The sequence below is a fragment of the Zalophus californianus genome, chromosome 6 (genome assembly GCF_009762305.2).
Source record: "Zalophus californianus isolate mZalCal1 chromosome 6, mZalCal1.pri.v2, whole genome shotgun sequence".
Lineage (NCBI taxonomy): Eukaryota > Metazoa > Chordata > Mammalia > Carnivora > Otariidae > Zalophus > Zalophus californianus.
Window position 1 is genome coordinate 41,356,238 of NC_045600.1, and position 13,901 is coordinate 41,370,138.

A 13,901-nucleotide genomic window follows, 5' to 3' on the forward strand; every position below is an offset into this window, starting at 1 on the left:
ACTGTTTTCCATAGTTGTTATGCCACTTTACATTCCCACCAACAATGTACAGGGGTTCCTTTTTCTCCACATCCTTGCCAACACTTGTTATTTCTTGTCTTTTTGATTCTAGCCATTCTGACAGGTGAGAGGTGATCTCTCATTGTGGTTTTAATTTGCATTTCTCTGATGATGAGTGATGTTGAGCATCTTTTTTTTTTTTTAAAGATTTTATTTATTTATTTGAGAGAGAGAGAATGAGAGCCAGAGAGCACGACAGGGAAGAGGGTCAGAGGGAGAAGCAGACTCCCCGCCGAGCAGGGAGCCCAATGTGGGACTCGATCCCGGGACTCCAGGATCATGACCTGAGCCGAAGGCAGTTGCTTAACCAACTGAGCCACCCAGGCGCCCAAGTGATGTTGAGCATCTTGTCATGTGTCTGTTTGCCACTTGTATGTCTTTTTTGGAAAAATGTCTGTTGAGGTCTTCTGCCCCCTTTTCATTGGATTATTTGGGTTTTATTGTGGTGTTGAGTTGTATAAGTTCTTTATTCATTTGGATATTAATCCCCTGTTGGATATATAATTTCCAAATACCTTCAGGGAGAACCTGCTTTTAACAATCCATGTTCTCTTGTTTTCTTTGTACCTTTCTGCTTGCTAGAAGGAGACCAGAGGCTTCATTATATTCCTGTGCTTTCAGACTTGCATTAAATAAAATTTCAAGAAACAAAACAAACCAGAATCAGTGGGATTAGAATGAATTGATAGCTGTGGGCTAAGGAATTATCCAAGTGAAAGGGACCCAACTCCTTGTGTTCCTCACTGTCAGCGATCCACCATTAATCTCCATTTGCAAAGGTCTACAGAATTTCCTGGGGTTCTTTTATTTTAAAAGTAGTAAGGAATTATAAATAATTTGGAAAATACTAAGGATACAGGGAATAAAAGAAAATCACCCATAATTTTACAACCTACTGATGAATTCAGTTAACATTTAGATCTATGTTATCCCAATTATATACATAATATTTTTATCCACAAAACTTGAGCTCATGTTTTATATACCCTATTTTTTCATTTGTAACATGCTAAGTATTTTTCTTGAAATTATTTGTTTATTTATTTGATTATTTATTTAAGATTTTATTTATTTATTAGAGAGAGAGAGCACACACAAGCAGGGGGAGCAGCGGACAGAGGGAAAGAGAGAAGCATGCTCCCCACTGAGCAGGGAGCCCAATGCAGGGCTTAGTCCCAGGACCCTGGGATCATGACCTGAGCCGAAAGCAGATGCTTAACCGACTAAGCCACTTAGGTACCTCTTTCTTGAAATAATTTAAATTTTTGTATAATATACCACTCTGTAGATATAACCTAAGATATTGTTTTCCTTTGAGTATTTAAACGAATCCACTGTGGTTGGATATTGATGTTGTTTACATGTTCTTTTCCATTTTATTTTTATCTATTTATTTATTTATTTTTAGAGATTTTATTTATTTATTTGACAGAGAGAGACACAGCGAGAGAGGGAACACAAACAGGGGGAGTGGGAGAGGGAGAAGCAGGCTTCCCGCCGAGCAGGGAGCCCGATGTGGGGCTCGATCCCAAAACCCTGGGATCATGACCTGAGCCGAAGGCAGAGGCCTAATGACTGAGCCACCCAGGTGCCCCTGTTCTTTTCCATTTTAAATAACGTTACAGTAAGCAGCATTTGACAAAAATTTTTGTGCATATCCATGATTAATTGTTTAAGATACATTTCTCTCACAACTGGAACTTTGGATTAAAAGAAAAAATAAACCTTTAAAAAACTTTTAAGATAGATTGCAAATCCCTCCTCACATCTCTGAAAAGTTATATCAGTTCATACCCCTCTTGTCAGTGTGATGTTTCTCTATTTTTAAAAAATTACAGTGCTGATTCTCCTCTACAATGTTTTCTTTTTTTTTCTGATTTTTTTCTTGTCTTGCTTTTGCCTGCCTTTTATCAATTTTTATTCCTTAAGTTAAAAATGATCATTGTGTAAAATTTATTTTGACACTGCCTTGTACATTTTGTTGAAAACAGTTTATAGAATCCTCATGAAAAAAGAATCATACTTACTCAAAAATTATGAACTCACTTAAAATTAATATATATTCACTGAAAGAAGGAAGAAATATTTATTAAGCACCGGAGTGTCTAATACCAGGTGAAGGACTCTGACAGATGCCTGAGAAGCACAAGGTGTAGTAACCCTCGGGGGTCTCATGATCTTAGTTGGAGAAATACAACCAAGCTTGCCTATTTTAAAGAACAGTGCTTTCTCAATCTTTCTAGACCCTTGCTCCCCAAATACTGTCTCATTATCTTCTGTGTATCTCTGATCTCACTCACTGAGAAGATTTTGCCCAGCTTTCTTTTTGTGGTTTATATTGTCAACTAAAGAATCAGACCCATTGAATGTGCTCTTTCAAACTCCCTATACACAGACACACATCCTATTCTGAGGTGCATTGCTTCCCCCAGTGGAGTACTGCCGTAGAGAATCATCCAAAGCAGGATTCTATGAAATTTACTCTAAGAACCTAAGATAGAGACAATTAACCAGTGACACCTGGCTTGATAAGTCCCAAGTTAAACTGTTTCTCTTTCTTTGTTTTTAAAAGATTTATTTATTCATTTGAGAGAGAGAGAGAGAGAGTGTGTGAGTGTGTGCGCACGTGAGCTGGGGGAGGGGCAGATGGAGAGGGAGAAGGAGGAAGCAGACTCCCTGCTGAGCATGGAACCCCTTGCAGGACTCTATTCCATGACTCTGAGTTCATGACCTGAGCCAAAATCAAGAGTCTGACACCCAACCTACTGAGCCACCTAGGTGCTACTAAACCATTTCTTTCTCTCTCTCTTTTTAAAGATTTTATTTACACAAACAATGAATCATGGAACACTACATCAAAAACTAATGATGTACTGTATGGTGACTAACAGAATAAAAAAATAAATATAAAAAAATAAAGATTTTATTTGAGAGAGAGAGAGAGAGAACGAGAAGGGGGAGGGGCAGAAGGAGAGGGAGAGAATGAAGCAGACTCCCCGCCCAGCAGGGAGCCTGATGTAGGACTTGATCCCAGGATCCCAGGATCATGACCTGAGCCGAAGGCAGATGCTCAACCAACTGAGCCATCCAGGCGCCCCTAAACCGTTTCTCTGGACAGTGAACTTCCTATAGTTCAAGAGCCTGTTGGTGCCTCAGACCCTGGCTGGATCTCTGACTCCTTTCCCTCTTCTCGGAGCTGCCCTCACCCTGCCAACCACAGGCAGTCATCTGGCCCTTTTCACCCCTTCCACAAAGTGCTCACATTTTCCCATTTCTTCCTCAGTTTTGTTTTACTCATTATATGATATACATCCTATTTCCTGATTCCAAGCATCTTGCTTCACAGGTTGGCATTCTGCCTTGGGTCCAGTAATTGGCTTTCTTGCTCTGTCCTTCACTCTCTGTCCCTGCATTGCTGCTTGTTATTCACTTCTCATAGACCCTATGGCCTCTTCCTTTCCTCACTGGAATTAGGCCCTATACCTTTTTTAAAAAAATTTTTTATTGTTATGTTAATCACCATACATTACATCATTAGTTTTTGATGTAGTGTTCCATGATTCATTGTTTGTGCATAACACCCAGTGCTCCACGCAGAACATGCCCTCTAATACTAATCACCAGGCTAACCCATCCCCCCACCCCCCTCCCCTCTAGAACCCTCAGTTTGTTTCTCAGAGTCCATAGTCTCTCATGGTTCATCTCCCCCTCCGATTTACTCCCCTTCATTCTTCCCCTCCTGCTATCTTCTTCTTTTCTTTTTCTTTTTTTTTAACATATATTGCATTATTTGTTTCAGAGGTACAGATCTGTGATTCAACAGTCTTGCCCAATTCATAGCACTCATTATAGCATATACCCTCCCCAATGTCTATCACCCAGCCACCCCATCCCTCCCACGCCACCCCCCACTCCAGCAACCCTCATTTTGTTTCCTGAGATTAAGAATTCCTCATATCAGTGAGGTCATATGATACATGTCTTTCTCTGATTGACTTATTTCACTCAGCATAACACCCTCCAGTTCCATCCACATCGTTGCAAATGGAAAGATCTCATTCCTTTTGATGGCTTCATATTATTCCATTGTATATATATACCACATCTTCTTTATCCATTCATCTGTCGATGGACATCTTTTTTTTTTTAAAGATTTTATTTATTTATTTGACAGAGAAAGACACAATGAGAGAGGGAGCACAAGCAGGGGGAGTGGGAGAGGGAGAAGCAGGCTTCCCGCTGAGCAGGGAGCCCGATGCGGGGCTTGATCCCAGGACCCTGGGATCCTGACCTGAGCCGAAGGCAGACACTTAAGGACTGAGCCACCCAGGCACCCTGTTGATGGACATCTTGGCTCTTTCCACAGTTTGGCTATTGTGGACATTGCTGCTATAAACATCGGGGTGCACGTACCCCTTCGGGTCCCTACATTTGTATCTTTGGGGTATATACCCAGTAGTGCAATTGCTGGATCGTATTGGTAGCTCTATTTTCAACTTTTTGAGGAACCTCCATACTGTTTTCCAGAGCGGTTGCACCAGCTTGCATTCCCACCAACAGTGTAGGAGGGTTCCCCTTTCTCCACATCCCCGCCAACATATGTCGTTTCCTGACTTGTTAATTTTAGCCATTCTGACTGGTGTGAGGTGGTATCTCATTGAGGTTTTGATTTGGATTTCCCTGATGCCGAGCAATGTTGAGCACTGATTTTCATGTGTCTGTTGGCCATGTGGATGTCTTCTTTGGAAAAATGTCTGTTCATGTCTTCTGCCCATTTCTTGATTGGATTATTTGTTCTTTGGGTGTTGAGTTTGATAAGTTCTTTATAGATTTTAGATACTAGCCCTTTATCTGATATGTCATTTGCAAATATCTTCTCCCATTCTATCGGTTGTCTTTGGTTTTGTTGACTGTTTCTTTTGCTGTGCAGAAGCTTTTTATCTTGATGAAGTCCCAATAGTTCATTTTTGCCCTTGCTTCGCTTGCCTTTGGCGATGTTTCTAGGAAGAAGTTGCTGTGGCTGAGGTTGAAGAAGTTGCTGCCTGTGTTCTCCTTTAGGATTTTGATGGAATCCTGTCTCACATTTAGATCTTTCAACCATTTTGAGTCTATTTTTGTGTGTGGTGTAAGGAAATGGTCCAGTTTCATTCTTCTGCATGTGGCTGTACACAATTTTCCCAACACCATTTGTTGAAGAGACTGTCTTTTTTCCATTGGACATTCTTTCCTGCTTTGTCAAAGATGAGTTGACCATAGAGTTGAAGGTCCATTTCTGGGCTCTCGATTCTGTTCCATTGATCTATGTGTCTGTTTTTGGGCCAGTACCATACTGTCTTGATGATGACAGCTTTGTAATAGAGCTGGAAGTCCGGAATTGTGATGCCGCCAGCTTTGCTTTTCTTTTTCAACATTCCTCTGGCTATCTGGGGTCTTTTCTGGTTCCATACAAATTTTAGGATTATTTGTTCCATTTCTTTGAAAAAAGTGGATGGTATTTTGATGGGGATTGCATTGAATGTGTAGATTGCTCTAGGTAGCATTGACATCTTCATAATATTTGTTCTTCCAATCCATGAGCATGGAACGTTTTTCCATTTCTTTGTGTCTTCTTCAATTTCTTTCATGAGTATTTTATAGTTTTCTGAGTACTAATCCTTTGCCTCTTTGGTTAGATTTATTCCTAGGTGTCTTATGGTTTTGGGTGCAATCGTAAATGGGATCGACTCCTTAATTTCTCTTTCTTCTGTCTTATTGTTGGTGTATAGGAATGCCACTGATTTCTGTGCATTGATTTTATATCCTGCCACTTTACTGAATTCCTGTATGAGTTCTAGCAGTTTTGGGGTGGAGTCTTTTGGGTTTTCCACATAAAGTATCATATCATCTGCAAACAGTGAGAGTTTGACTTCTTCTTTGCCGATTTAGATGTCTTTTATTTCTTTTTGTTGTCTGATTGCTGTGGCTAGGACTTCTAATACTATGTTGAATAGCAGTGGTGAGAGTGGACATCCCTGCCGTGTTCCTGACCTTAGGGGGAAAGCTCTCAGTTTTTCCCCATTGAGAATGATATTCGCTGTAGGTTTTTCATAGATGGCTTTTATGATATTGAGGTATATACCCTCTATCCCTATACTCTGAAGAGTTTTGATCAAGAAAGGATGCTATACTTTGTCAAATGCTTTTTCTGCATCTATTGAGAGGCTCATATGATTCTTGTTCTTTCTTTTGTTAATGTATTGTATCATGTTGATTGATTTGCGGATGTTGAACCGACCTTGCAGTCCAGGGATAAATCCCACTTGGTCGTGGTGAATAATCCTTTTAATGTACTGTTGTATCCTGTTGGCTAGTATTTTGGTGAGAATTTTTGCATCCATGTTCATCAAGGATATTGGTCTGTAATTCTCCTTTTTGATGGGGTCTTTGTATGGTTTTGGGATCAAGGTAATTGTGGTCTCATAAAACGAGTTTGGAAGTTTTCCTTCCATTTCTATTTTTTGGAACAGTTTCAGGAGAATAGGTATTAATTCTTCTTGAAATGTTTGGTAGAATTCCCCTGGGAAGCCATCTGGCCCTGGGTTTTTGTTTGTTGGGAGATTTGTGATGACTGCTTCAATTTCCTTAGTGGTTATAGGTCTGTTCAGGTTTTCTACTTCTTCCTGGTTCAGTTTTGGTAGTTGATACATCTCTAGGAATGCATCCATTTCTTCCAGGTTATCTAATTTGCTGGCATAGAGTTGCTCATAATATGTTCTTATAATTGTTTGTATTTCTTTGGTGTTGGTTGTGATCTCTCCTCTTTCATTCATGATTTTGTTGATTTGGGTCATTTCTCTTTTCTTTTTGATAAGTCTGGCCAGGGGTTTATCAATCTTGTTAATTCTTTCAAAGAACCAGTTCCTAGTTTCGTTGATCTGTTCTACTGTTGTTTTGGTTTCTATTTCATTGATTTCTGCTCTGATCTTTATTATTTCTCTTCTCCTGCTGGGTTTAGGCTTTATTTGCTGTTTTTTCTCTAGCTCCTTTAGGTGTAGGGTTAGGTTGTGTATTTGAGACCTTTCTTGTTTCTTGAGAAAGGCTTGTATTGCTATATACTTTCCTCTTAGGACTGCCTTTGCTGCATCCCAAAGATTTTGAACTGTTGTGTTTTCATTTTCATTGGTTTCCATGAATTTTTAAAATTCTTCTTTAATTTCCTGGTTGACCCATTCATTCTTTAGTAGGATGCTCTTTAGCCTCCATGAATTTGAGTTCTTTTCGACTTTCCTTTTGTGATTGAGTTCTAGTTTCAAAGCACTGTGGTCTGAAAATATGCAGGGAATAATCCCAATCTTCTGGTACCAGTTGAGACATGATTTGTGACCTAGGATGTGATCTATTCTGGAGAATGTTCCATGGGCGGTAGGGAAGAATGTGTATTCCGTTGCTTTGGGATGGAATGTTCTGAATATGTCTGTGAAGTCCATTTGGTCCAGTGTGTCATATAAAGTCTTTATTTCCTTGTTGACCTTTTGCTTAGATGATCTGTCCATTTCTGTGAGGGGGGTGTTAAAGTCCCCCACTATTATTGTATTGTTGTTGATGTGTTTCTTTGCTTTTGCTATTAACTGCCTTATATAATTGGCTGCTCCCATGTTGGGGCATAGATATTTACAATTGTTAGATCTTCTTGTTGGATAGACCCTTTAAGTAGGATATAGTGTCTTTCCTCATCTCTTATTACACTCTTTGGTTTAAAAATCTAATTTGTCTGATAAAAGGTTTGCCACCCCAGCTTCCTTTTGGTGTCCATTAGCATGGTAAATGATTTTCCACCCCCTCACTTTCAATGTGGGGGTGTCTTTGGGTCTAAAATGAGTCTCTTGCAGACAGCATATTGATGGGTCTTGTTTTTTAATCCAATCTGGTAGCCTGTGTCTTTTGATTGGGGCATTTAGCCCATTTACATTCAGGGTAACTATTGAAAGATATGAATTTAGTGCCATTGTATTGCCTGTAAGATGACTGTTACTGTCTATTGTCTGTGTTCCTTTCTGGTCTATGCTGCTTTTAGGCTCTCTCTTTGCTTAGAGGACCCCTTTCAATATTTCTTGTAGGGCTGGTTTTGTGTTTGCAAATTCCTTTAGTTTTTTTTGTCCTGGAAGCTTTTAATCTCTCCTTCTATTTTCAATGACAGCCTAGCTGGATACAGTACTCTTGGCTGCATATTTTTCTTGTTTAGCTCTGAATATATCATGCCCATCCTTTCTGGCCTGCCAGGTCTCTGTGGATAGGTCTGTTGCCAATCTAATGTTTCTACCATTGTAGGTTACATATCTCGTCTACCGAGCTGCTTTCAGGATTTTCTCTTTGTCTCTGAGACTCGTAAGTTTTACTATTAAATGTCAGGGTGTTGACCTATTTTTATTGATTTTGAGAGGGGTTCTCTTTGCCTCCTGGGTTTTGATGCCTGTTTCCTTCCCCAAATTAGGTAAGTTCTCTGCTATAATTTGCTCCAATATACCTTCTGCCCCTCTCTCTCTTTCTTCTTCTTCTGGGATCCCAATTATTCTAATGTTTTGTCTTATGGTATCGCTTCTCTCTCAAATTCTGCCCTCGTGATTCAGTAGTTATTTATCTCTCTTTTTCTCAGCTTCTTTATTTTCCATCATTTGGTCTTTTATATCACTGATTCTCTCTTCTGCCTCATTTATCCTAGCAGTTAGTGCCCCCATTTTTGATTGCACCTCATTAATAGCCTTTTTTATTTCAACTTGGTTAGATTTTAGTTCTTTTATTTCTCCAGAAAGAGTTTCTCTAATAACTTCCATGCTTTTTTCAAGCCCAGCTAGTATCTTTAAACTCATGATTCTGAACTCTAGGTCCGACATCGTACTAATGTCTGTATTGAGTAGGTCCCTGGCAGTCGGTACTACCTCTTGTTCCTTTTGTTGAGGTGATTTTTTCCGTCTTGTCATTTTGTTCAGAGGAGAATACATGAATGAGAGAACAAAATGCTAACAGGGTAACAACATCCCCAGAAAATATACTTTAAACAAATCAGAAAAGACCTGAAATCGGGGGAAAAGAAAGGGAAAGAAAGAAAAAAGAAAAAGAAAATAAAAGAAAAAGAAAAAGATAAAAACAAACAGAAACAGAACAAAACAAAACAAAACAAAAAACCAGAATATGATCAAATATCATCAGGCTGGTGCATAGATCAGTGCCACACACTAGATTTTGGGTGTATTTTGGTCTGTTAGAAGAAAGTGCCTCCTAAAATTTTAAAAGAAAGGAAAACTTATATATGTACAAAAATAAGGGTTGATATGATGAAGGGATGGAATATGACTGTAAAGATTAAAATTATAAAAAATTTTATAAAAGGAATTGATAAGTTGTTTGAAAAAAGAAAGGTTTCAAAAGAAAAGAAAAAAAAAGGAGAGAATGTGATCAGGCAGGAGACTAGAACAAAGCCATACACTAGAGATTTAGGGTATATTTTGATCTTTAGAAGAAACTGTATCTCACAGTTTTAAAAAGAGAACAACTTATATATATATTCCAAAAATAAGGGTAACTACTATGAAGGGTTAGAATATGACTCTAAAAATGAAAAATAAAAATGTTTTTTAAAAAGGGATTGATAAGATGGTTGAAAAAGGGAAAAAGAAAAATTAAAAAAAAAAGACAGTTAAAAAAATTAACTTTGAAAGACTAAAGAATCATGGTAAAAAAGCCAGGGATTCTATGTGCAGCATTCCCCTAGCTCTGGAGTTCTGCCGTTCTCATTGATTGGTAAACTTGGTCTTGGCTGGCTGTTCTTTCTGATCTTCTGGGGGAGGGGCCTGTTGTCGTGGTTCCCAGAGGTCTTTGCCAGAGGCGGAATTGCCCTGCCCTTGCCGGTCTGGGCTAAGTCATCTGCTCGGGTTTGCTCTCGGGAGCTTTTTTTCCCTGCAAGCTTTCCGCACAGCTTTGGAGGAAGAGAGTGAAATGGTGACCTCCCAATCTCGGCCCTGGAGGAGCCAAGAACTTGGGTCCCCACTCCTCAGTGTGCCCCCAGAGAAATGCAGTCAGTCACTCCCGTCTCCCCGGTCTCTGGCCGCACTCATGCTCACCTGGCCCGTGACTGAGCATTTCTATCTCTGGCACCCGACCCCGTGTGGAGTCTCCAAACCCAGGAGATCCCTGCAGTGTGCTCCCGCGCTGCTCTTCCCCAGGGGAGGAAGGGGAGTCTCCCCAGATCTGCTGCTTTTTGGGTCCCTGCTGGAGGAGCAGTGGCCCGACTATGCCACGGATCATGGTTTATGGCAACCCTGAGCTGAGAGCCCACTCCTCGGCTCCGTCTCTGCAGCCGGCTTCTCCGCTCTGATACCTGGTAGCTCTGCCACACTCAGGCACCCCCGGTCTTCCTGTGACCCCGAGGGTCCTGAGACCACACTGTCCCACGAGGGTTCCACCCCCCACTTAGCCACTGGAGTGACGTCCCTCAGTGGAGCTGACTTCTAAAAGTTCCGATTTTGTGCTCCGGGGCTCTATCACTTGCCAGAAGCGGCCAATGGAGGCCCCCTCCCCCGCCGACTATCCTCCCGAATATCGCCTCGGATTCACTTCTCCACACGTCCTACCTTCCAGAAAGTGGTTGCTTTTCTGTTCAGAGAGTTGTTGCTATTCTTTTCTTCTATCTCCTGTTGAGTTCATAGGTGTTCAGAATGGTTTGAGCCCTATCCAGCTGAATTCCTGAGACCAGACAAAATCCAGGTCTCCTACTCCTCTGCCATCTTTCTCCGCCCCCCAGGCCCCATACCTTCTGCTGACCCCAGTGTAGAGCACAGTGCCTGGCCAACACAATGTACATAATAAGTATTTGTTGAATGAATCAATGAATTGGAAGCATTCTCTTGATTGAATTTCAGTTTATGTCTTGGGCTTAGTTGAGACATGTTAAAATATTTATGACTCTCTTGTCTTTGTCTCCTTCTGTTCCAGGTTTCTTGTTTTTGTTTTAATATTTCTCTACACCAAGTACTGTCCTAAGCACATGGCCCATGTTATTTTCAGTCTTCACAACATCTTGCAAGACAGGTGTTACCACAGTCATTTTACATATAAGGAAACTGAGGGTCCCAGAGGTTCAATAATTTCTCCAGAGCTTCACTTCTCCATGGAGGCACTAACCCCTAGGCTCATTTCTAAGGTTCCTGCGCTTTCTTCTTTTGACCTTCCCATGACTGGTCATATCTTGGTTGTACACCACTATCTTTGCCTGAATCCCAGTGGAGACAGAAGGAGTGATGAAGGAAGGACAAAGCTGAGAGGTCTTGCCAAGATCTTGACATAAGAGATTGAAGCCACTGACTGAAGGAGATAGAAGAGCCCAAGGAGGGTAGCTCCACATTTTCAACCTGAGAGAGCAGGAGAGTGGGGGTATCACCAAAAGAAATGGGTAGTTAAGAAGTATTATTCCTGTAGGTTGTTAAATCAGATAGTGGTTGGAATTCCAGTGACTCTTTACTCCCTGGTTAACCATGGGCAAGTCTCTTAGCTTCTCTGAGTCTCAGTTTCCCCACCTTTTCCTGGAGCATAATCTTCCCTCACTCTTATGTTTGTTTTTGGTTTGGGGATCAAGTGATGCAGTAGATTCGAACCTGCTCTGTCAGGGGTCAGGCCATGTACACCTGTGGGCTGGCATCACTCCTGTCAATATGTAATTACTAGAGTCAGACTGTAAATGGAGACCCAACTGTCTGTGTCAGGGGTCAGCCCACTGTGACCCGTGGACCCACCTGTCTGACCTGCTACCCATTTTTGTATGGCCCATGAACAAAGAATGTCTTTTACATTTTAATATGGTTGAAAAAAATCAAAAGAAAGATATTTGTGACCTATGAAAATTACATGAAATTCAAAGGTCAATGTCCATAAGTAACATTTATTGGAATATAGCCAAATCCATTAATTTATGTAGTGTGAGTGCTTTCACACTGCAACAGCAGAGTTGAGTAGTTGTGACAGAGATTGTATGGCCTGCAAAGCTTAAAATGTTTACTATTTGGCTCTTTACAAGTTTGCCAATCCCTTGTCTACACTTTTTGGGAGGTGTTTCTAGGTCTGCCACTCTGTGTCCTTTCTTTCTATCTGTTGAAGCTCTTGGACAGGAAAGGAAATTTAAGGAAATCTTGAATGGTTTTTGTTGGCTTACTAATTTCTTTGATAATATTTGTCTTCTTTTTTCCTTTTCCATGCTTTCCAAAATAGAATTTTTATTCAAAGCTAAATCATTATTATAACTTTAAAAGGCAATTAAGGTTGAAGAACCCCATTACTAACTTCAAACTATCCTTAATATGGCCATACAAATCATTAGACTCTCTCTCTCTCTCTCTTTTTTTTTTTAGAGTGAGAGAGAGTGGGAGAGGCAGAGGGAGAGAGAATCTTAAGCAGACTTCATGCTCAGAGTGGAGCCAACTCAGGGCTTGATCTCATGACCCTGAGACCATGGCCTGAGCCCAAATCAAGAGCTGGACACTTAACTGACTGAGCCACCCAGGTGCCCCAAACCATAAGAGACTCTTAATGATACAGAACAAACTGAGGGTTGATGGAGGGAGGTGGGTGGCGGATGGGCTAGATGGCTGATGGGTATTAAAGAGGGCACTTGTGATGAGCCCAGGGTGATGTATGTAAGTGATGAATCACTGAATTCTACTCCTGAAACCAATATTGCCTTATATGTTAACTAAATAAAATTTAAATTAAAAAAAAGAAGAAAAGAAAAGAAACCCATGGCCATTCTAACATGTTCATTTTGAATGATACTTGTTATGTTCTCAGCATATGTACTTCCAAATGGTTGTAATAATTGTCTACTTAACATTTCATGGTTGATGTAGTCCTTTTCAGTGGCTTTTTAAACTGTTACTTGATTATTACCTTTATTTTTTTATAGTGATTGTATTGTGATGGAATGGTACAGTTTATAAGCTATATGTATTGCAGAAATACTTCCTCTTTTTGCCTTTGGTCAAAATTTTTTCTTCAACTGTGGATGCAAATGCTTCTCTTTGGAGCCAGTGCCCATTGCCCCTTCCTACCTTACTTTGCTGGGATATTGATTCAAGTGCAGAATACCCACTGAGCTTAAAAACTGAGAAAGATGAGTAACGTTAAGGAGAAAATGTCAGATAAGAAATGAACTTGATAATTAATTAATAAATTAATTGATTAGTTTATTTATTTATTTGGTGGTACATGGGTTGGGAATGAACCTGATACTTTAAAGGTGATTTCCTATCTCCTTACCCAGACCTCCCCCAAAGCATTAAATAGTAATACAAATATGTTTAACAAATAAAAAATATTCTCTGTTCACCTAATGATGATATGAGGGATATGTTTGTGCTTTCTGTTGCATTTTTAAACAAATGAGAATAAAAACAAGACTAATACTGTCACTATTACTGTTAATACTGTTGACCCTTTCACTACATTTCATACAATAAAACCAGTGTATCAAATTAACTTAATATCATGAAATGTAACTTATCGAATTAAACTCAGTGAAATATAAGTAAGAAGATGGATATTTACATTTTATTCTCTTACTTTCCCTAGTGAGAAGCTGGATGGAAAAACTAAAAGACAAGGTAAGAGAAGTATTTTCTTACTTTGGATTTATCTTAAAGGGCACGGCTTTGTCAAATAAAAGATCTTCAGAATAATGGAGCCTTAATTCATCATTCTGATTCTGGTCATCTGTGCAAAGATGCAAAGCCACTTCCAGGTGCCCAATAAGAAGGAAGACCTTCCCTTTAAGTTCCTTCTTGTATAACACAAGGGAACCTTGTTCTTTGGAGCACCAT

General features: G+C 40.0%; 1 protein-coding gene across 1 annotated transcript in view; it reads left to right on the forward strand.

The window, feature by feature from the left end:
- The window catches only part of ARMH4 (armadillo like helical domain containing 4), a 130,557-nt gene that overhangs the window by 101,712 nt on the left and 14,944 nt on the right, over positions 1-13,901 (forward strand). Inside the window, exon 6 of the mRNA XM_027570543.2 lies at positions 13,654-13,685. Coding sequence (XP_027426344.2) covers positions 13,654-13,685 — 32 coding nt within the window. The remainder of the gene's footprint in view (positions 1-13,653; positions 13,686-13,901) is intronic.